The 22,244-nt window shown below is 44.6% G+C and overlaps 1 protein-coding gene across 1 annotated transcript in view; it reads right to left on the bottom strand.

Moving 5' to 3' along the window:
• PCNX2 (pecanex 2) overlaps nucleotides 1-22,244 on the bottom strand; it is a 1,017,260-nt gene that overhangs the window by 635,339 nt on the left and 359,677 nt on the right. The window contains exons 11-12 of the mRNA XM_030194986.1: nucleotides 4,458-4,611; nucleotides 4,335-4,367 (exon numbers count right to left, since the gene is read on the bottom strand). Coding sequence (XP_030050846.1) covers nucleotides 4,335-4,367; nucleotides 4,458-4,611 — 187 coding nt within the window. The remainder of the gene's footprint in view (nucleotides 1-4,334; nucleotides 4,368-4,457; nucleotides 4,612-22,244) is intronic.

Genomic DNA, 22,244 nt, shown 5'->3' with positions numbered 1-22,244 from the left:
TGGGCTCATAGCAGCACTGCATAACAATTACCTTTCAATGGTTCTGATGTACCTCCAGACCTGCATTACTACATTAAGAGGTAGGAGCCTTGTGTGCCACCTGAACAGTTGCTTCTTGAGTCTGAGGCAGAACAGTGCTAGGAGGTAGCTCTCCTCCTCACTAAAATTTGGCTCACTCCTAGTCGACATTCTTTGCTGTGTAGAGGATGCTGTTCCATGTTCAAAAGAACAGGATGTCCTGCGGATGGCACTGGACATCCTGCCTCATCATGGCCCATGCAGGCCGTTTTTATTAAGTTATTTTACAGCACTGTGAACTTATGGACAACTCTGTGACAATTTTGGAACACATGAAAGCGTCCATTGCTCTGTTTCTGTTATCAGGCGATTTTTTTCAAATGTTCATCGATGGATGTCCATTTTCAGACTTGGACATCCTTTTGAAAATTCCCTTCTATATATTACATCACTTTGGAACACTATGGGGTAATTCTATAAGGAGACATCTAGCCCCCCCCCCCCCCCCCCCCGATATTCAGCTGATGGCACTGCCTGCTGCTGGTGTTATCCCCAGATATTCAATGCTGATGTGGCTAACACATAGCCAGCTAAGTCAATATTCAGCCCTGGAGTACACAAGCCAAACTGCTTAAAGACAGGACTACGGCCCAATTTAAGCGGTTTACTTATGCGGTGAGGGGCTCAATATCGGCACTTAACCTGACTGCCCCCGGAACACCCACAAGTTAGCTGCTTTCGAACTTGCCACTAACCAGTCATTTACAGCAAAGATAACTGGTTAAGTTCCGCTGACAATGATCGGATAGCAGTGAACCAGTGATTTGACCAGTCAGCAGCTGTTTCAGGCTGGTTAAGTCATTTTGAATATTGGCCATCTAGTTTTAGACACCATGTAAATGCGGGTATTCTAGTCATTTTTGCATGCATACACATATGTGCCTAAATATGCAGGATCTGGCAAAGAAGTATTCTATAAGTATGCACCTAAATGCAATGGTGCATACTTTGTGGGTGAGCACAAAGGTGGAGTTCGGATGAAATGTCAGCAGGGTGTAAAAAATTATGCAAGTAGATAATACAAGCTTATAATTTCCATGGACAAATCAGATAAGGTGGCCACACAAATGAACTCTTAGGCTTCTGTGGCTGACATCATGATTGTTGTAGTTGTCCAGGTCTTGCCGTGTCTGAGTAAGTGGAACCAACATTTCAGGCATCGTGCTGTGGCTTTCTTCAGGGTATGCAGATCTCATAGCATACCCTGAAGAAAGTCATAGCACGATGACTGAAATGACAGTTCCACTTACTCAGACGCGGCAAGACCTGGATAACTGCAACACATGGGTGGAGTTTGGGTGAAGCATGGGCAGGGTGCACAATTATGCATGTATATCTAATCTATGCACAGCCTTTTGCAATCTGCAGGTGAGCATTTACAACAGTTCTATGGCTTGTGTAACTGATTGCACTTTAATTATTTCACTTTGCTTCGATTTTGTGCCATCTCACTGTCACCACAGGTCAGATTACAATAACTAATAGCGAGTAGACATCTAAGTACAAAAAATACATGTACATTAACACCTACATGCCTTCCTTCATCCATTCCTCTCATGAGCAAACATGAGAAGAATAACAATAGCAGCTTTACACTCATCTGAAAAAAAACAGAACATTGAACTCCTATTATACAAAACAAATTACAACCACTGGAACAGACATAAAAAACAATATCAACTTATAAAGAATCTTCTTAACACCAATCCAGTTACAACTTCATCCTCAAACTGTCCATCTGCCGACCAGCTGGCCAAATACTTTAACGACAAAATCATCAATCTGTGCAACACAATTCCCCAAGATGATGCCAGCATCGACAGTTTCCTCGACGAACTGGACCCCGGCATGGACGAAATCCCGGTAGATCGCTTCTGGACAAACTTCACCCTCCTCACCACTGAGGAAATCTCCACAGCAGTATCCAAACTCTCCAAGTCCCACTGCCATTTGGACCCCTGCCCCAACTATCTAATGAAAAATGCGCCACCACGATTCATTTCAGACCTCACCACCCACTTAAACTTCCTACTTCAACAGGGCTCCTTCCCCACCGAACACGGTAACATACTACTCACACCAATACCAACCCCCCCCCCCCCCCAAACCAGCAAACGACATCACCAATTACCGCCCTGTGGCCTCCATCCCTCTACTGATCAAACTAATGGAAAACAGAGTAACCTCCCAACTCAACTAATTTATACAAAAATTCTCCAAACTGCATGAGTCACAATCGGGCTTTCGGCCTGCACACAGCACAGAAACGGTACTACTCACCTCAATATCCAAGTTCAAACAAAAAATATCATTTGGAAACAACATATTTCTTTTGCAGTTCGCCTTATCTAGCGCATTTGACATGGTAAATCATGATATTCTTACAAAACTACTGACCAAACTAGGGATCGGCGGAAACATCATTAAATGGATAAAAAGTTTCGTCACCACAAGATCCTACCAAGTCAAATCAACCACAACAATCTCGTGTGCGTGGTCATCAACATGCGGAGTTCCCCAAGGATCACCTCTATCACCGATCCTCTTCAATCTTATGATGATCCCCAGGGCCGGTCCTAGGGTCTCTGGCGCCCCCCAGCAGACTATGAGTTGGCCCCCCCCCCCCCAATCTCCTTTCTCTCTTCTCCCACACTGCCCCTGTCCAGCAATTCTCCTTCGCCCCATCCCCCGCCACACCGCTCCACCCTTGGTGCTTTAAATCTTTAATTTACCTCAGTTCCAGCAGACGCATCATTTGAAAGCCCTGCCCTGTCTCTAGCCTTCCCTCCCTTTGTTAGTTCGTTCCCTCAGAGTCCCGCCCTCGAGGAAATGACGTCAGAAGGCGGGACTGCGGAAAGAACTAACGAAGGGAGGGAAGGCTAGAGACAGGGCAGGGCTTTCAAATGACGTGGCAGCTGGAACTGAGGTAAATTAAAGATTTAAAACACCAAGGGCGGCACGGTATGGCGGCGCCCTTGAAGGCAGACGCCCCCCTGCGGTGCTTACCCCGCTTACCGGGTTTGACCGGCCATGATGATCCCCCTGGCCAAGTCCCTATCTAAACATGGCCTAAACCCCTTCATCTACGCAGATGATGTTACTATATTCATCCCTTTCCAATCCAACCTAGCAGAAATCTCCGATAAAATAATCACTGGAATGAACATCTTAGCCTCCTGGGCTAACGCTTTTAAGATGAAAATGAATAATGAGAAAACGCAATGCCTAATCCTCTCATCCCAACACGCTACACTCCTCCCAACTACCCTGATCACCCCTGAAGTCACGATCCCCATATCCAACAATCTAAAAATCCTAGGAGTACCATTAGACAACCACCTAACTATGGAAACTCATGCAAAAGCCGCGACGAAGAAGATGTTCAACATGATGTGGGTGTTGAAAAGAGTGAAACCATATCTCCCTCTAAAAACTTTCCGCAACTTGGTACAATCCACTGTATTAACCCATGCTGACTATTGCAATAGCATTTTCATTGGCTGCAAGGCCCAAATCCTTAAAAAACTCCAGACCGTCCAAAACACGGCAGCCAGACTCATTTTCGGTAAATCATGATTTGAAAGCGCAACACCTCTCTGTGAAAAACTCCTTTGGCTCCCTATCAACAAGTGAATAAATTTCAAAGTTCTCACACTGATTCACAAGAATCTCCAAGCTACATGTCCAACCTGATTGACCTTCCAGCTAGAAACGGGTCAAAATCTTCTCGAACATATCTCAACGTACACCTTCCCAATTGCAAAGGTCTCAAGTACAAAACTTACTACGCATCCAACATCTCCGTTATAGGCAGCCAACTCTGGAATGCCCTACCAAGACCCATTCGAACAGTCAAAGACCATCTACCTTTCCGGAAGTTGCTAAAAACCTACCTCTTCAAGCAAGTCTACCCAAATGACCCAACTTAAACTATGAGCCCATTCCACACCACCCCTACCTCTACCTCCCTCCTCCCTTGCCCATATCACCTATCTTAACCTATTCTAAACAACCGCATCATAACTCTACTATTCTACAGCTGTGTTCTTTCTATGATACTTTGTAACGTGTACTATGTAAGCTGCACTGAACCTGCTATCGAGCGGGAAAGAGCGGGGTATAAATGTAATAAATAAAGAAATAACAAATAAATAAGGACAGGTTAACACCATACTTTACATTTGCAATACTGCTGGATTTCTCTTAAAATGAAAGAACAAAAGACAAGCATACTGTTGGATGGGAATTAAACTTACATGTACAGGTGATGCAGGGTCAGGCTGAACACTCTAAAAGAACATGACAAAATCATTGTTAATACTACAATCCTTTGTTTTCACACAATGAAGTACATTTTTATGAACGGAAAATATTCTTGCCTTCAGAAGGGAATATTGGCAACTTGCCAACACAAAACAGAACTGGAAGAGCCACATGTCCTTGAAAAAGCCTTGGTTCAGAACCGAAAATCCAAGAAGAGAGACAAAAATCACCAATAACATGACTGCCATGTTTTCTTTAACATCTTCAGTTCTACAAAAGGAAACACAAAGAAAGCCTGTAAAGAACAGGAAATTGAAAGTACATACCATAAGGATGGCAATGTTTGAACAATATTATTCATAAAAAGAAAATCAGTGAGTCGCATCTGTCATCATAATGAGAAGCCCAAGCTACAAATGGGAATAACACCCACAAAGTGAAGCTATTCACCTGTAGCAGATGTTCTCTGAAGACAGCAGATATTCCCTCTTCGCACAGAGTCAAGTAGAAAGACGCTCTCCTTCAAAATGACAGCGTCTTTCTACTTGAATCTGTGTGAAGAGGGAATATATACCGTCACAGCATATTGCTTCCAACATTCCTGTTAAGTCAAACAACATTGCCGCACGCTGTTCCTGCTATTCTTTGTGACCCCTGACGCAGGCGCTGAGTGCCGAAACATGGCCCGTGTCGGGTCTTTTTGAGGATTGTTTTACCAATGCATATGAACTGTGTCCCTATTTTGAAGGCTCCTGGTACTGTTTTTTCACATCTGTGTGATACCATTCAACGGATCCCAGTGAAGATGCTGCCCAGCATAATATCTCTTTAAGAGGCTTTTGGCACTGCACATGTGTAAGTGCCTTACCGCCCGATGTCAGCATGCGAGTCCATGAGTAGAATGTCATAGTTCAAGGAATACAACTCCTAGGAGAGGAGATGTAAGAATATATGTCCCTCTGTCCTCAGGGAACACCTGCTACAGGTGAGTAACTTCGCTTTCTTAAAGAACAAGTAGGGCAGTATATCTTACATCTAGGAAACACTAGCTACCAGGCTCACTGAAAACAAGGATAGGACAATAGGGACTTGCAATGGCAAGGACAACCAGAAACCAATTAACCTTAAATTAGATACAGTCTGTTGTGGAGGTTCAGCCTGGAACAGAATAAAAATGAGCACAGGGGGGGGGGGGGGATCCAAGATGGCGCAGGTGAACAGACGTGCGTCGTGAGAGCTCCCGTACCTCCGATGTATGTTTGGCAGTGCGGCGCGTCCCCGGTGAAATGGGCAAAAGAAAGGGTAAAACCGGTACCCCTGCCTCCTCGGGACCGATTGGGAACCCCACCTCGCGCCAATCAACTTTGGAGGCATACGGGATCCGGGCACCGGAGACTCCAATGCCTACCTCAATAGCGCAGACATCCGCACACAGCAGTAGCGAGGGAGTGACGCTCAGTCCGCCTTCGCAAGGCCTAACCCCGCCGCAACCCAGAAGCAGTATTGCTTTAAGCAGCGATCGCTTGAGGACGTCCGAAGTGGGCTTATTTCCTACAGCGCTCGGAGGAGGCTTACTCACTGAATCTTTCTCTGGAGAAACATCAATCGAGGGTTTGAGAACTACCTCGACGCCGTTGCAGCCCAGAGAAGGTATTTCCGGGGGAATTTGTGGTTTGGTAAAACCGGCCTCAGTCACAATTGACATGCTCTGGAATGTCATACAGAGGCTTGACTCATCCTTAATAAAAATCTCTGAATCTCTTCAAGGAGAGACTCAGGAACTAAGAAATAATTTTCAACAATTATCTAGTAAAGTAGAGGGAAACACAGATGGTTTAAAAAAGCTGGAAAGTGAAATGGTATCTTCAAAAGAAACTACAACAGCACTAATTAAGGAAAGAAATGTAGTTGCTAGAAAATATGAGTTCCTTGAGAACCAACTCAGGAAGAACAATTTGCGATTATTGAATTTTCCTGTTACAACATTCTTTTCCCCAATGGAACTGCTAAAGAAATATTTCTTACAAATTTTGGGTTTTACAAATGACAATTTTCCACCAGTGACAAAAGTTTATTATGTTAAAGGAAAAAGTGTGATTGAACAATTACCAAATCCAGGTGAAGAACCTTTAAACGTAACAGAACTCTTAGAATCCTCTGTGATAACAGAGAGAGCTACTTTATTAGTATCGTTCGCTTTTGAACTGGATAAAATCAATGTTCAACGTATATATTTTCAACATATGAAAGAAGATTTCATGGGGGGTCAGATAAAAATTTTTCCTGATTTATCATGGGAAACCCAGTCAAGGAGGAAAAAACTTTTGGCCTTTAGGGCAAGAGTTTTAGCCCTAGGGGGATCTTTTTTTATTAAGTTCCCATGTAAATGCTTAATTTCTTATGAGTCTAATAATTTTCTTTTTACCGACCCCATGAAACTCCAAGAGTTTGTAATTGCTAAAGAAAGTTTGAGAAATCCCTCTGGGGCAATTAACCAGAATAACGCTGCTGTTTGATTGTATAGTTGGTTTAACCTCTGTTCAATAATTTAAGATATATTGTGATTAAGTACAATTTCTAATTCTTGGATCCCACTGGTAGTGGTTTATGAAAATGTGAAAATTTTCCTGTATGCAATTTTCAGCAATGATTTAATTTCTATTAATTTCTGTTATTAACGTTCTTTTGTGAATGTTATATGTAAAACTAATAAAGAAATCAAACATAAAAATGAGCACAGGAAGGTAGAGTTGGATTCTAGACACCGGACAAATTCTGCAGTAACATAACATAGTAAATGATGACAGATACCTGTACGGTCCATTCAGTCTGCACAACAAGATAACTTCATTTTACATGGTATGGGATACTTTATGTGTATACCTGATTTGTCCTTGCCATTCTCAAGGCACAGACCGTAGAAGTCTGCCCAGCACTGTTCTTGTACTAAAAGTTCTGAAGCTAACTTCAAAGCCCCTTAAAATTTACACTCTAGCCCATCCATATCTATTCAGTCACGATCAGGGCTTAGACCGTAGAAGTCTGCTCAATCTGCCCAGCACTGGTTTTGCTTCCCAATTACTGGTGTTGCCACCCAATCTCCACTAAGATTCTGGGGATCCATTCCTTATAAACAGGATTCCTTATCCCATGCATGTTTGAATTCCATTACCGTTTTCATCTCCACCACCTCCCTTGGGAGGGCATTCCACGTATCCACCACCCTTTCCGTGGAAAAAATACTTCCTGACATTACTCCTGAGTCTGCCCCGCTTCAATCTCAATTCATGTCCTCTAGTTCTACCGCCTCCCCATCTCCAGAAAAGGTTTGTTTGCAAATTAATGCCTTTCAAATATTTGAACATCTGTATCATGTCACCCGTGTTTCTCCTTTCCTCCAAGGTATACATGCTCAGGTCGGCAAGTCTCTCCTCCTAAGGTTTGCAACGCAAAGCCTATACCATTTTTGTAGCTTTTCTTTGCACCGCTTCCATTCTTTTCACATCTTTACAAGATATGGCCTCCAAAACTGAACACAATACTCCAAGTGGGCCTCACCAACTACTTGTAGAGGGGCATCAACACCTCCTTTCTTCTGCTGGTTATACCCCTCTCTATGTAGCCTAGCATCCTTCTGGCCATGGCCATTGCCTTGTCACATTGTTTCTTCACCTTCAGATCCTCGGACACCAACACCCCAAGGTTTCTCTCCTGAGACAACTTACTAATCTCTCCCCTCCTATTCAGTATCTCTCGTTTGGGTTGCTGCACCCCAAGTGCATCACTCTGTACTTCTTGGCATTAAATTTTAACTATTTAATCAAGAGGGGGTATAACAAAGCAAAACCAGAGCACTCCTATATAAATTCACTTAATGTGCTCCAGAACAACAATATATATTCAAATTCTATTTATTGTAACAAAACTCAAAACAAACAAACATACACCCCTTTGTAGCTGGGCAAGGCTCAATCCTCTTTACATAATCTTTATGGCAGAATGCTCACATTGCACTGTGACAACTATACCAACATGTGTTGTTATTTAACCTAAATTGTCCATTGACATCAGAAATTAGTGCAACAAGAAAAAGTTGTAAAAAAAACGATTGATCCTTAGTTATATGGTATAGCTTTCTCCCCTTATGTCAGTATTCAATCATTGCAGAAGAGCGTCACTCAGTCCATCTAAAATTAGACACGTCCACAAGCGTTCCTCAGCTCCTCAATGTGTGAACGCATTTCGTGGTACTTCTTCAGGAGGAACTACATCAAACACACTGCAAAAAAACCCAACAAAATATACCAAAACCATGAAAGAATCTAATCTGCTAGCAGCGAACTAATATCACATTGTATCATACATTTTCTCAATACTATCTAAGTCTGCTTACCAGTGGGACTAATGTCCTGCCAGGTTCCCAGGTTTCTGCTTCTCAGACATAATGCCCATACATTCTACTTCCGAGGTTATATAACAAAGTTCAATAACGCCCCACCCCTCAGTTGCGTGAGAATACCCACTAAACCCACTCCACCTCCATGTTTAGTTCCCCCAGGGCCACTGTATTCCAAGAGAAAATAAAGCGCTGTTCAATCAATAACAAAACCTCACTAATGTCACCCCCCCTAGGAAGGGTAACTTGAGACAAAACCACGCAATTTAAATCCTCTATAGAGTGATTCTTTAGCATCCAATGGGACACCAACGGTGTCTCTTTCCTCTAATGTTTAAGATTACTTATGTGCTCCGCCAATCTTTGCTTTAATTTGTGTTTCGTAAGGCCCATGTAATACAAAGAGCATGGGCACATAATGCAATACATGACTTGGCCACTATTACATGTAACATAGTAGATGACGGCAGAGATAAACTCATATGTGCTACTTTACATGTATACCTGACCTTGATTTGTATCCGCCATTTTCAGGCCCTCCAGGTCCTGAACTAGTTTGTGCAGCTTAACCTGATGTTTTTTATGAAACAGAATAGCTACTCCTCTTTGCCTACCATTGAAGGAAGAATAAACTAGCTCTCCCACCCAATTGCGTTTCAGTTTTAAATGCTCCGCCTGCGAGAGGTGGGTCTCCAGTAGGAACGTGACATCCAACTTCATCTTGGAGCAATATGAAAGGATTTTTGTATGCTTTATGGGGGAATGGATGCCATCCACATTTAAAGAACCAAACCTCAAATTACTCATACATCATGAACCAATCATCTGTAGTGCCCGACCTAATAAAGGAGTCATTCCGGTCCAGGAAGCGACGTCCCAGCTTCGCCCCCTCCCAGCTTTCCTCTCCCACGGCGTGATAAAACTTCTAAAACAGGAGAGAGAAAATAAAACTCCCCAAATAGCTCCCGAGCGTCCAGGAATCCCAACCTACTCCTAATCCTATTCTTAACTCCTCCCCCCACCCCATCCCCATCCCCCCCCATCCCAACCAAACACACAAAAAGAGCAAACCACACACACACCACATGCAACATTCACCCCCTTCTATCTCCCCCCCCCCTCATTCATATTCATTGAAATCCAACAATTACCCAACAGTCCCCTCCCAAGAATACACAGAGGGGCATAATCGAACGGGGACAACCATCTCTAAGGGCACCCCTAAGGACGTCCCAGGAAAGGGGCGGGGAAACTGCTATTATCGAAACAAGATGGGCATCCATCTTTCGTTTCGATAATACGGTTGGGGATGCCCAAATCTCAACATTTAGGTCGACTGTAGATGGAAAGCGATGACCACAAATGCTCGCAGTCTAAGCAATAAAGTTCATAACCTTCAAGCCCTGATATTGGAGGCAGACTTAGACATTGTTGCAATCACGGAGACGTGGCTAAATGGTTCCCATGAATGGGATGCAAACATACCGGGCTATAATCTATTTAGGAAGGATAGAGAGGGTCGAAAAGGTAGAGGAATAGCTCTGTATGTGAGAAATGATATTGAGGCAACTGAAAAGTCAGGGACCTGGGGAAAAGAAGAAGCGATATGGATCACCTTAAAAAGAGATGATAAAACCTCTATGCACGTGGGTGTTGTCTACAGACCTCCAACACAATTGGAGGATCTAGATAAAGATCTGGTCACAGATATCCATAAGTTGGGAAAGAACAGCGAGGTGCTGCTGCTGGGAGATTTCAATCTGCTGGATGTATTTATTTATTTATTTATTGCACTTGCATCCCACATTTTCCCACCTCTTTGCAGGCGCAATGTGGCTTACAAAACATCATGGATAATGGAAATAAAAAGAGAAAAGGCATTTGGTGTTACAGAGGAAGTTGGATTGCATGGTAATGGAATACATGATAGTAATATAATTGAAGGCATTATTAACATTTGTAGAAATGAGTATCACGTGATTTGATCTTTGTGGTAGATTGGGAAAGTTCCGTCTGCGGAATCGGAAAGAAGTAGAGAGATCGTGGATGCTTTTCAAAGTGCTCTGCTCAGACAAATGGTGACGGAACCCACGAGGGAGGGAGCGATGCTGGATCTGGTGCTCACAAATGGGGATAGTGTGTCAAATATCCGAGTGGGTGCCCACCTGGGCGGCAGTGACCATCAAACGGTTTGATTTGATATGATTGCTGAAGTGGAGGGCAGCCACTCAAAAATCAAAGTCCTGGATTTCAAGCATGCTGACTTTAGTAAAATGGGGGAATACCTGAGGAAGGAGCTGATGGGATGGGAGGATGAACGAGAAGTGGAAGGACAGTGGTCCAAGCTGAAAGAAGCTATAAATAGGGCCACAAACCTTTATGTAAACAGAGTAAATAAAAGCAAGAGAAAAAGGAAACCGATATGGTTCTCCAAACAAGTGGCTGAGAAAATAAAGGCTAAAGAGTTGGCGTTCCTGAAATACAGAAAGACTCAAGAAGAGGAACAAGGGGAGGAATACCGGATGAAACTGAAAGAAGCCAAGAGAGAGATACGTCTGGCGAAAGCGCAAGCGGAAGAACAAATGGCTAGAAATATAAGTAGGGGTGACAAAACTTTCTTCAGGTATATTAGTGAATGGAGAAAGACTAAAAAGGGAATTGTGAGACTGAAAGATGCTGAGAACCGCTATATAGATAATGATGAAGAAAAAGCAAATTTGCCAAATAGATACTTTTGTTCTGTTTTCACAGAAGAAAATCCTGGAGCAGGACCACAATGGACTGGCAAAAGTACATGTGAGAATGGAGTGGATATAGCACCGTTCACAGAAGAGAGTGCGTATGAACAACTTAAAAATCTAAAGGTGGACAAAGCAGTGGGAACGGATGGGATCCACCCCAGGATATTGAGGGAGCTCAGAGAGGTTCTGGCAGGTCCTCTTAAAGATTTGTTTAATAAATCCTTGGAGACAGGAGAGGTTCCGTGGGATTGGAGAACGGCGGAGGTGGTCCCTCCTCACAAAAGTGGTGATAGGGAAGAAGCTGGAAACTACAGGCCGGTAAGCCTCACTTCAATTAGTGGAAAAGTAATGGAAGCCATGCTGAAGGAAAGGATAGTGAATTTCCTGGAAGCAAATAACTTGCAAGATCCGAGACAACATGGTTTTACCAAAGGGAAATCGTGCCAAACGAATCTCATTGAATTCTTTGACTGGGTGACCGGAGAATTAAATCAAGGACGTGCTATGGACGTAATCTACTTAGATTTCAGCAAAGCTTTTGACACGGTTCCCCACAGGAGGCTTGAATAAACTAGACGGCCTGAGGATATGACCCGAAGTGGTGAACTGGATTAGGAACTGGTTGACGGGCAGACGCCAGAGGGTCCTGGTAAATGGAGTTCGCTCGGAAGAGGGAAAGGTGAGTAGTGGAGTGCCTCAGGGATCGGTGCTGGGGCCGATTCTATTCACTATATTTGTGAGTGACATTGCCGAAGGCTTACAAGGTAAAGTTTGCCTTTTTGCGGATGACACCAAGATTTGCAACAGAGTGGACACCCCGGAGGGAGTGGAAAGCATGAGAAAAGATCTGCGGAAGCTAGAAGAATGGTCTAACGTTTGGCAATTAAAATTCAATGCGAAGAAATGCAAAGTGATGCACTTAGGGAGTAGAAATCCACGGGAGACGTATGTGTTAGGCGGGGAGAGTCTGATAGGTACAGACGGGGAGAGGGATCTTGGGAGAGTCTGATAGGCACGGACGGGGAGAGGGATCTTGGGGTGATAGTATCTGAGGACCTGAAGACGACGAAACAGTGCGACAAGGCGGTGGCAGTAGCTAGAAGATTGCTAGGCTGTATAGAGAGAGGAGTGACCAGCAGAAGAAAGGAGGTTTTAATGCCCCTATATAAGACGTTGGTGAGGCCCCACCTGGAGTATTGTGTTCAGTTTTGTAGGCCGTATCTTGCGAAGGATGTTAAAAAAATGGAAGCGGTGCAAAGAAAAGCTACGAGGATGGTATGGGATTTACGTTCCAAGACGTATAAAGAAAGGCTTGCTGACCTGAACATGTACACCCTGGAGGAAAGGAGGAACAGGGGTGATATGATACAGACGTTCAAATATTTGAAAGGTATTAATCCGCAAACGCACCTTTTCCGGAGATGGGAAGGCGGTAGAACGAGAGGACATGAAATGAGATTGAAGGGGGGCAGACTCAGGAAAGATGTCAGGAAGTATTTTTTCAAGGAGAGGGTGGTGGACGCTTGGAATGCCCTCCCGCGGGAGGTGGTGGAGATGAAAACAGTAACGGAGTTCAAACATGCGTGGGATATGCATAGAGGAATCCTGTGCAGAAGGAATGGATCCTCAGAAGCTTAGCTGAAATTGGGTGACGGAGCAGTTGGGGGGAAGAGGGGGTGGTGGTTGGGAGGCGAGGATAGGGGAGAGCAGACTTATACGGTCTGTACCAAAGCCGGTGATGGGAGGCGGGACTGGTGGTTGGGAGGCGGGAAATACTGCTGGGCAGACTTATATGGTCTGTGCCCTGAAAAGGACAGGTACAAATTCAAGGTAAGGTATACACATATGAGTTTGTCATGGGCAGACTGGATGGACCATGCAGGTCTTTATCTGCCGTCATCTACTATGTTACTATGATAGTATCTGAGGACCTGAAGGCGACGAAACAGTGTGACAAGGCGGTGGCCGTAGCTAGAAGATTGCTAGGCTGAATAGAGAGAGGTGTGACCAGCAGAAGAAAAGAGGTTTTAATACCCCTGTATAAGACTTTGGTGAGGCCCCACCTGGAGTATTGTGTTCAGTTTCGGAGGCCGTATCTTGTGAAGGATGTTAAAAAAATGCAAGCGGTGCAAAGAAAAGCTACGAGAATGGTATGGGATTTGCGTTACAAGACGTATGAGGAGAGACTTGTTGACCTAAATATGTATACCCTGGAGGAAAGGAGAAACAGGGGTGATATGATACAGACGTTCAAATATTTGAAAGGTATTAATCTGCAAACGAACCTTTTCCGGAGAGGGGAAGGCGGTAGAACTAGAGGACATGAAATGAGATTAAAGGGGGGCAGACTCAAGAAAAATGTCAGGAAGTATTTTTTCACGGAGAGAGTGGGGGATGCTTGGAATGCCCTCCCGCGGGAGGTGGTGGAGAGGAAAACAGTAACGGAATTCAAACATACGTGGGATAAACATAAAGGAATCCTCCTCAGAAGGAAGGGATCCCCAGAAGCTTAGCTGGTGGTGGGAGGCAGGGCTGGTGGTTGGGAGGTGGGGATAGTGCTGGGCAGACTTATACGTTCTGTGCCAGAGCCAGTGGTGGGAGGTGGGGCTGGTGGTTGGGAGGCGGGGATAGTGCTGGGCAGACTTATAAGGTCTGTGCCCTGAAAAAGACAGGTACAAATCAAGGTAAGGTATACACAAAAAATGGCACGCGAGTTTATCTTGTTGGGCAGACTGGGTGGACCGTGCAGGTCTTTTTCTGCCGTCATCTACTATGTTACTATCCAGCTTATAATCGAAAGAGAAAAACGCCTATATTTCGACCCAAATCGGGAGATGGGCGTTTTTCTCGCAAAGGCGCCCAAATCGGTATAATCGAAAGCCGATTTTGGGCGTTTCCAACTGCACTCCGTCGCGGAAACAAATAAAGTTGACGGGGGCGTGTCAGAGGTGTGTCGGAGGCGGGACTGGGGCGTGGTTATCAGCCGAGGAGAGATGGGTGTCTGTAGCTGATAATCGAAAAAAAAAAGACGTTTTTACCGCGATTTTGAGTCACTTTTTTTGGACCCTTTTTTTTCACGAACAAGTCCCAAAAAAGTGCCCCAACTGCCCAGATGACCACTGGAGGGAATCGGGGATGACGTCCCTGGACTCCCCCAGTGGTCACTAACCCCCTCCCACCAAAAAAACTCCACTTTAAAAACTTTTTTCCCAGCCTGTATGCCAGCCTCAAATGCCGTACCCACCTCCATGACAGCAGAATGTGTTCGATCCTCTCACAGCCTTTCCCTGGGTCAGATGTGGCTCTCGGGTGCACTACAGGGTCACATCAGCATTGCATTGTGGTGTTATTGGGCTCTGTGATTTCATTAGCTTGTGTTACAGTCTCACGATGTTGGTAGTTGGTAGGAGAAGTCCCATGGTGCTTTTCCCCCTGCCTACTGGGTCAGAGTGTGCCCTGTTGTGTTACCTGTTGTAGTCCATGCGATAGTTCCCTTTCCTGTGTTAGCCAAGTTACAGAACTTAGTTCTTACCTTGAATGTGGCAGAAAAAGGGCATTGTACACCATTCTGCCAGCTCTGACCTACTGCTAATCTCAGTACCAGGAAGACTCGTTGCCAGTGGGGCACAACCTCTGCAGTTAACTGTGAGTAAACGTGCTTATTCCAATAAAGGACGTTTTCGGACAGATTAGTCTTCAGGTGTCAACTGGCGTGCCAATGTTATACAGCAGCAACAAGTCCTAGAGGCCTGCGTGTATGCAGGTCCCTGGAGCACTTTTAGTGGGTACCGCAGTGCACTTCAGCCAGGTGGACCCAGGCCCATCCCCCCCCCCCCCCCACCTGCAACACTTGTGCTGGTAAATGGGAGGCCTCCAAAACCCACTGTACCCACATGTAGGTGCCCCCTTCACCCATAAGAGCTATGGTAGTGTTGTACATTTGTGGGTAGTGGGTTTTGGGGGAGGGGGGTTGGGAGCTCAGCACCCGTGGTAAGAGAGCTATGCATGTGGGAGCTTTTTCTGAAGTCCACCGCACTGACCTAGGGTGCCCAGTTGGTGTCCTGGCATATCAGGGGGGCCAGTGTACTACGAATCCTGGCCCCTCCCATGACCAAAATGGCTCTGATTAGGACGTTTTTGAGCTGGGCGTTTTTAGTTTCCATTATCGCTAAAAAAAGAAACGCCCAGCTCAAAAACGTCCATTTTTTCGAAAATACGGTTCAGCCCGCCGCTTCACGGACCCGTTCTCGGAGATAAACGCCCATGGAGATAGGCGTTTGCGTTCGATTATGCCCCTCTATGTTACCTTAGAGATGGTCGACCTAAATGTTGAAATGGTCGAACTTAGAGATGGTCGTCCCCAGTTTTCGGCCATAATTGAAACCGAGGACGCCCATCTCAGAAACAACCAAATCCAAGGCATTTGGTCATGGGAGGAGCCAGTATTTTTAGTGCACTGGTCCCCCTCACATGCCAAGACACCAACCGGGCACCCTAGGGGGCACTGCCATGGACTTCACAAATTGCTCCCGGGTGCATAGCTCCCTTACCTTTGGTGCTGAGTCTCCCAACCCCCCCCCCAAAAAATAAATCACTCCCCACAACTCTACACCACTACCATAGCCCTAAGGGGTGAAGGGGGGCACCTACATGTGGGTACAGTGGGTTTCAGGTGGGTTTTGAAGGGCTCACATTTACCAGCACAAGTGTAACAGGTAGGGGGGGATAGGCCTGGGTCCCCCTGCCTGAAGTGCACTGCAGTACCCACTAAAACTGCTCCAGGGACCTGCATACTGCTGTCATGGAGCTGGGTATGACATTTGAGGCTGGCAAAAAAAATGTTAACATTTTATTTTTAGGGTGGGAGGGGGTTGGTGACCACTGGGGAAGTAAGGGGAGGTCATCCCCGATTCCCAACCAGTTGTCATCTGGTCAGTTTGGGCACCTTTATGAGGCTTGGTCGTGAAAAAAAATGGACCAAGTCGACCAAATGCTCGTCAGGGACGCCCTTCTTTTTTCCATTATCAGCCGAGGACGCCCATCTCTTAAGCACGCCCCAGTCCCGCCTTCGCTACACCTCCAACATGCCCCCATGAACTTTGGTCATCCCCGCGACGGACTGCAGTTGAGGATGCCCAAAATTGGCTTTCGATTATACCGATTTGGGCAACCCTGAGAGAAGGACGCCCATCTCCCAATTTATATCAGAAGATGGGCGCCCTTCTCTTTCAAAAATGCCCCTGACAGTGTTACAACTTCCCCTCACAGTAAGCTCCCTCCCCCTCCCTACTTCCCCTACCTCAACAAGATCCCCAACATATTAGTATACAGTACTGCTGATATACCACGACCTTGACATGGGAGGCAGATAAAGTAAGAGCAAGGAAAGGGCAACAACCACATACCCCCCCAAGCCAGTCTCAAAAAACAATGTTGCTCGGCATCTCACTAAGGGTACTTTGCAGTGTAGGAGCAACAACAAGTCTTCCCCAATGAAGTCCTCTCGCTGAGTGTTGGTATTACCCTTCCACCTTGGCAAGAGTAGCATCGCTAAAACAGAGACATGGATCTCAGAACCAAAGAAAGCTGCTCACAATCCACAATGCCCTTTAGGACAGCCACTCCAAAAAGGCTTTAAGTTCCTCCGGGGTCTCCATAAACAATGTAGTGCTTTTGTGCACCACCCGCACTCGCGCAGGGTACTGTAAAGAGAATTTAACTCCTTTATTAAATAGCTGAGAGCAATATGGCGATAAAAGCCTGCGCATGTCAGATACGCATGGTGAAAAATCTTGAAATATCAGCACTTTGGTCCCCTGATAGGTCACCTCTTTCCACTGACGCCATTTAATCATGAAGAGATTTTTCAGACTAATTAAGAACCCGGGCAACTACAGGCTGGGGTCTGGTGTTTTGATCCCGGAACACTCCCACGCGGTGCACTCGTTCAATCCATAGCCTCTGCCCCTCCACCTTCAGGCCCAGCTCCCGAGGCAGCCAAGACTCCACCAAATCCCAAAGTTCTTTTTCTTTCACAGTTTCAGGTAGCCCAACCAGCCAGATATTGTTATGACGGCTCCTATTTTCCTGATCTTCCACTCTCTCCTCCAGATTCTTACAACGTTTCTCCAACTCTGCTACCTAGGAGGTCATGGCATTCATGACATCTTCCTGCTGCGGGATTCTGTCCTCCGCCTGCTGGGTGCGTGCGTTCTGTATAGCCATGCCCTTCCTGAGCTCATCCATTGTAGTATGCAATTTTGATAATTTATAGTGGAGGAGTGGCCTAGTGGTTAGGGTGGTGGACTTTGGTCCTGAGGAATTGAGTTCGATTCCCACTTCAGGCACAGGCAGCTCCTTGTGATTCTGAGCAAGTCACTTAACCCTCCATTGCCCCAGGTACAAATAAGTACCTGTATATAATATGTAAGTTGCATTGAGCCTGCCATGAGTGGGAAAGCGCGGGGTACAAATGTAACAAAACAAAATGTGACATGTATCGCATGATTTCTTTGATCTCTGCCTCCTGCAGTGCAATCCCATGTCGCACCATGCTCCAATGCCATCTTGGTCACGTGATTGCTTCTGCACTCCCTGGCAGGCCGCAAAAGTCTTTGCTGGCATAACCAGATCACCACCCTTCCTGAGCGCCGCAGCTTCTCCACCTGGTACCCTGTTTCTTAACTTATTCAAACAACAAATGGATGTTGTGATCTTAATTTTATTGTAAACCGCTTCGAATCGTTTGTGTTAGCGGTATATAAATTGTAAGCTGTAACCTGTTGTTCAGGTGAGTGATGAAGAGATCCACCGAGGGGGTGCTCCACTCTCAGAAGATCTCCCAGGCAAGGCCCATGTTGAAAGACCACCCATGTGATTACATTGCCCTGCTCAGTCTCTCTGTCAGAATGTTGTGTTTCCCCTGACAAATATGTGGCTCTGAGAACCATGCCATAAAGGCCCAATGCCATATACCAACTGTTTCCTCACACAAGAGGTACGACCCTGTGCTTCCCTGCTTGTTGAAGTACTACATTGTGACCTGGTTGTCCATTTGAATGAAGATAATTTCATACATCAGCCAATCTCTGAAGGCCTTTAGAGTGTTCCAGATGGACCGCAACAGTATAAAAATGGATGATTTCAATTACCCCAATATTGACTGGATAAACAATACATCAGGGAGTACTAGGGAGGTAAAATTCCTAATTGTAATAAATGACTGCTTCCTAGAACCGGTACAGGCACCGACAAAAGGGGCAGCTATTTTAGATTTATTCCTTAGTCGAATGCAGGGCATAGTATGAAAAGTAAAAGTGTTGGGACCAGTGGGAGTGATCATAATATGATCAAATTTGAGCTAATATCTAGCATGAAGTCACTAAGGAAATTTACTTTAGCAGCATTTAATTTTTGAAAGGGTGACTATGATAAAATGAGGAAAATGGTTAAAAAGAAGCTAAAAGGATTGGCCGCAAAGGTTAGGAGTTTAAATCAGGTGTGGATGTTGTTGAAAATATTACCTTGGAAGCCCAGACCAGATGTATTCCATGTATTTACAAAGATGGCAAGAAGAGTAAATGACAGCCAGCATTGTTAAAAGGTGAAGTGAAAGAGGTTATTAGAGCCAAAAGAACATCCTTCAATGAATGGGAAAAGGATCCAAATACAAAAAAATAAGTAACAAACATTGGCAAGTTAGATACAAAGCATTAATAAAGAAGGCTAAAAGAGAACATGAAGATATACCTGCCAGAGGCAAAAACTCACAGTAACAACTTTTTCAGCCTGTGAAGGAATCCATAGGACCGTTAGATCATCAAGGAGCAAAAGGGGCACTAAGTAAGGACAAGGCTATATAGCAGAGAGACTTGAATGAACTCTTTGCCTCAGACTTTAAGGGAGAAGATGTAAGAGATCTACCTGTACCAGAATGGTTTTCAAGTGTGACAATGTGGAGGAACTGAAAGAAATCTCGGTGAACCTGGAAGATGTACTGAGATCAGCAAGTTAAAGAGTGTTAAATCACTTGAACCGGATGATATACACACCAGGGTACTGAAAGAACTCAAACATGAAATTGCTGACCTGCTGCTAGTGATCTGTAACCTGTCATTAAAACTGTCCATAGTACCTGAAGATTGGAAGGTAGCAAAAGTAACACCGATTTTTTTTAAAGGGTTTCAGGGGTAATCTGGGAAATTACAGACCGGTAAGCCTGACTTCAGTGCCAGGCAAAATAGTGAAAACTATTATAAAGAATATAATTACAGAACACATTGACAAACATGGTTTAATGGGACAGCATGGGTTCAGCCAAGGGAAGTCTTGCCTCATCAATTTGTTTCATTTCTTTGAAGGCATGTGGATGAAGGTAAGCCGGTTGTTGTAGTGTATCTGGATTTTCAGAAAGCTTTTTACAAAGTTCCTTATAAGAGACTACTGAAAAAATTTAAAAAGTCATGGGATAGGAAGCAATGTTCTATTGTGGATTAGAAATTGGTTGTTGGACAGAAAACAGAGGGTAGGTTTAAATGGCCATTTTTCTCAATGGAGGAGAGTGAATAGTGGAGTGCTGAAGGAATCTGTACTGGGACCTGTCCTATTTAACATATCATAAATGATCTGGAAATCAGAACAAGTAAGGTGATTAAATTTGTAGATGACACAAAACTATTCAAAGTTGTTAAAACATATGCAGACTGTGAAAAACGGCAGGAAGACCTTAGGAAATTAAAAGACTGGGCATCCAAATGGTAGACGAAATTTAATGTGAACAAATGCAAAGTGTTGCACATTGAGAAGAAGAATCCAAATCATAGTTACCTGATGATAGGGTCCACCATGGGAGTCAGCACACAAGAACAAGGATCTAGGTGTCATTGTAGACAATATGCTGAAGTCTTCTGCCCAGTGTGCAGCTGTGGCCAAAAAAGCAAACAGGATGCTAGGAATTATTAGGAAAATTATAATGCCTCTGTATCATTCCATAGTGTAACCTCACCTTGAGTAATGCATTCAGTTCTGGTTCTCCTCTTTTCCCTCATCTCCGTCAGTATGCACCTCCTTCCTATTCTTCCCTCCCCTCCATCCATATGCATCTCCTGTCCTTCCTCTCTCTTCCCTCTCATCCATCCATGTCCAGCATTTCTCCTCTCTCCTCCCCTCCATCCATGTTCATCTCACTTCCTCTTTCTCTTCCCTCCCCTCCCTCCATGTCCAGCATTTGAACTCTCTCCCCTCGATCTGTGTCCAGAATTTCTCGTCTCCCCTAAATCCATGTGCATCTCCTCTCCCCCTCCCCTCCCCTCCATCCATGTTCATCTCACTTCCTCATGTGCATGACTCTGTGCATTTTATTACTGACCACAAATAAGACACCAAAGAAATAGTGCCATCGATATCAATTTTTTTGTGCATTAAGACAGCCTGTGATGTCTCTGCACTCCCTTCACCTCCTTAAGGCATTAGCTGACAATTGTTGAAAAGTTCAGTCTTTGCTCCATAATATGGCCCGCTTGTTGGGCTGCTTGCAACATCCACTCTTTCTGAGGGAAACAAAGAAAAGCACGCTGTGATATAACAGGGGCGATCCAGGGAATAAGGTCCTGCGGCACAGTGTGCTCATTCAAACTGAAATGACAGTTGCTCTGAGCCTGGATATGCCGCTTGCAGAAAAAGCTGACAAATCTGTTGCATCAGGGCTGCCACGTCTTAGCCCTTATTCCTCTCTGGTAGGCCCTATGCCCGAATATTGTTCTTCTGTGCCCTGTTCTCACCATCCTCCACCTTCAGCAACAGCTTCTTATACTTAGCATTATGAACATCTTTTATTCAGGTCCAGCACGTCCTGATCATGCACGATAACGCACACTTCAAAATCATTCAGGCATAGAAGCCTTCCACATCTGCATGCAAATCCCGCTTGACACTGAGGATAGCTGCTTTTAATTCATATATCCAGAGCGAGAGCTCCTCTTTGGAAGCCGGAGCTTGTTGTGAGTTTGTTTCACCATCACCCTCAAGCATTGCCCCCTCAGAATCCATTCGGTTCCGCTCCTGTGCCATTGAACCTGCCTCTTGCCTCGACTCTGGACTCAGATTTCTTGCTGGCTTGTAGGCATAGATTTGTAAGTCTGTTCGCAGCTTTTTATATCCAGTTGAGATTCTGTTCATCTCCACTACATATGGGGATATGCAGCTGATGTAAGAGTCTGGTCGGGAGAGCTTATTATAGCGAAAAACAAGCCGAAGCAGCCATTCAAGTAGGTGACATCACTTCCTCCAAAGATAAAGTTTTTAATGATTACTCATCTCCATAATGCAGACTATGGAAATAACTTAGATAAGCATTTAATTTTTGAGCCTCGAGTTCTAGGGTGTTCAAACTTTTATGGAAATTGCATCTTTATTGGGCCTGCATTGAAGTGGGGTACCTTTCATTTAATAGTTCAAACGTTGTTAGTATCTCACTTAGACTACTGCAATATTATTTATGTAGGTTGAAGTAGGGCTATGAAATGCTGTCTACAAACGCTGCAAAATACGGCTGATTGATTAATATACAGAACCTTCAAAATATGAGAGTGCTAGGCCTTTACATCATAAGTTACATTAGCCTCCAATGGATGTCTGGTCTATTTTTAAATTGTGCTGTTTTATTTTATTTTTTAAAAATTTTTATGGTCTCGCTACTCAGTACATGTTACACTTGATTAAGATGTTGAATATGAATTATTCTTGTACTTCTCGACACTATTTATTGC

This window comes from Microcaecilia unicolor, chromosome 3, assembly GCF_901765095.1.
Source record: "Microcaecilia unicolor chromosome 3, aMicUni1.1, whole genome shotgun sequence".
Classification (NCBI taxonomy): Eukaryota; Metazoa; Chordata; class Amphibia; order Gymnophiona; family Siphonopidae; genus Microcaecilia; species Microcaecilia unicolor.
Note: the sequence above shows the minus strand (reverse complement) of the source record. Positions and strands in the feature narration are given on the sequence as shown.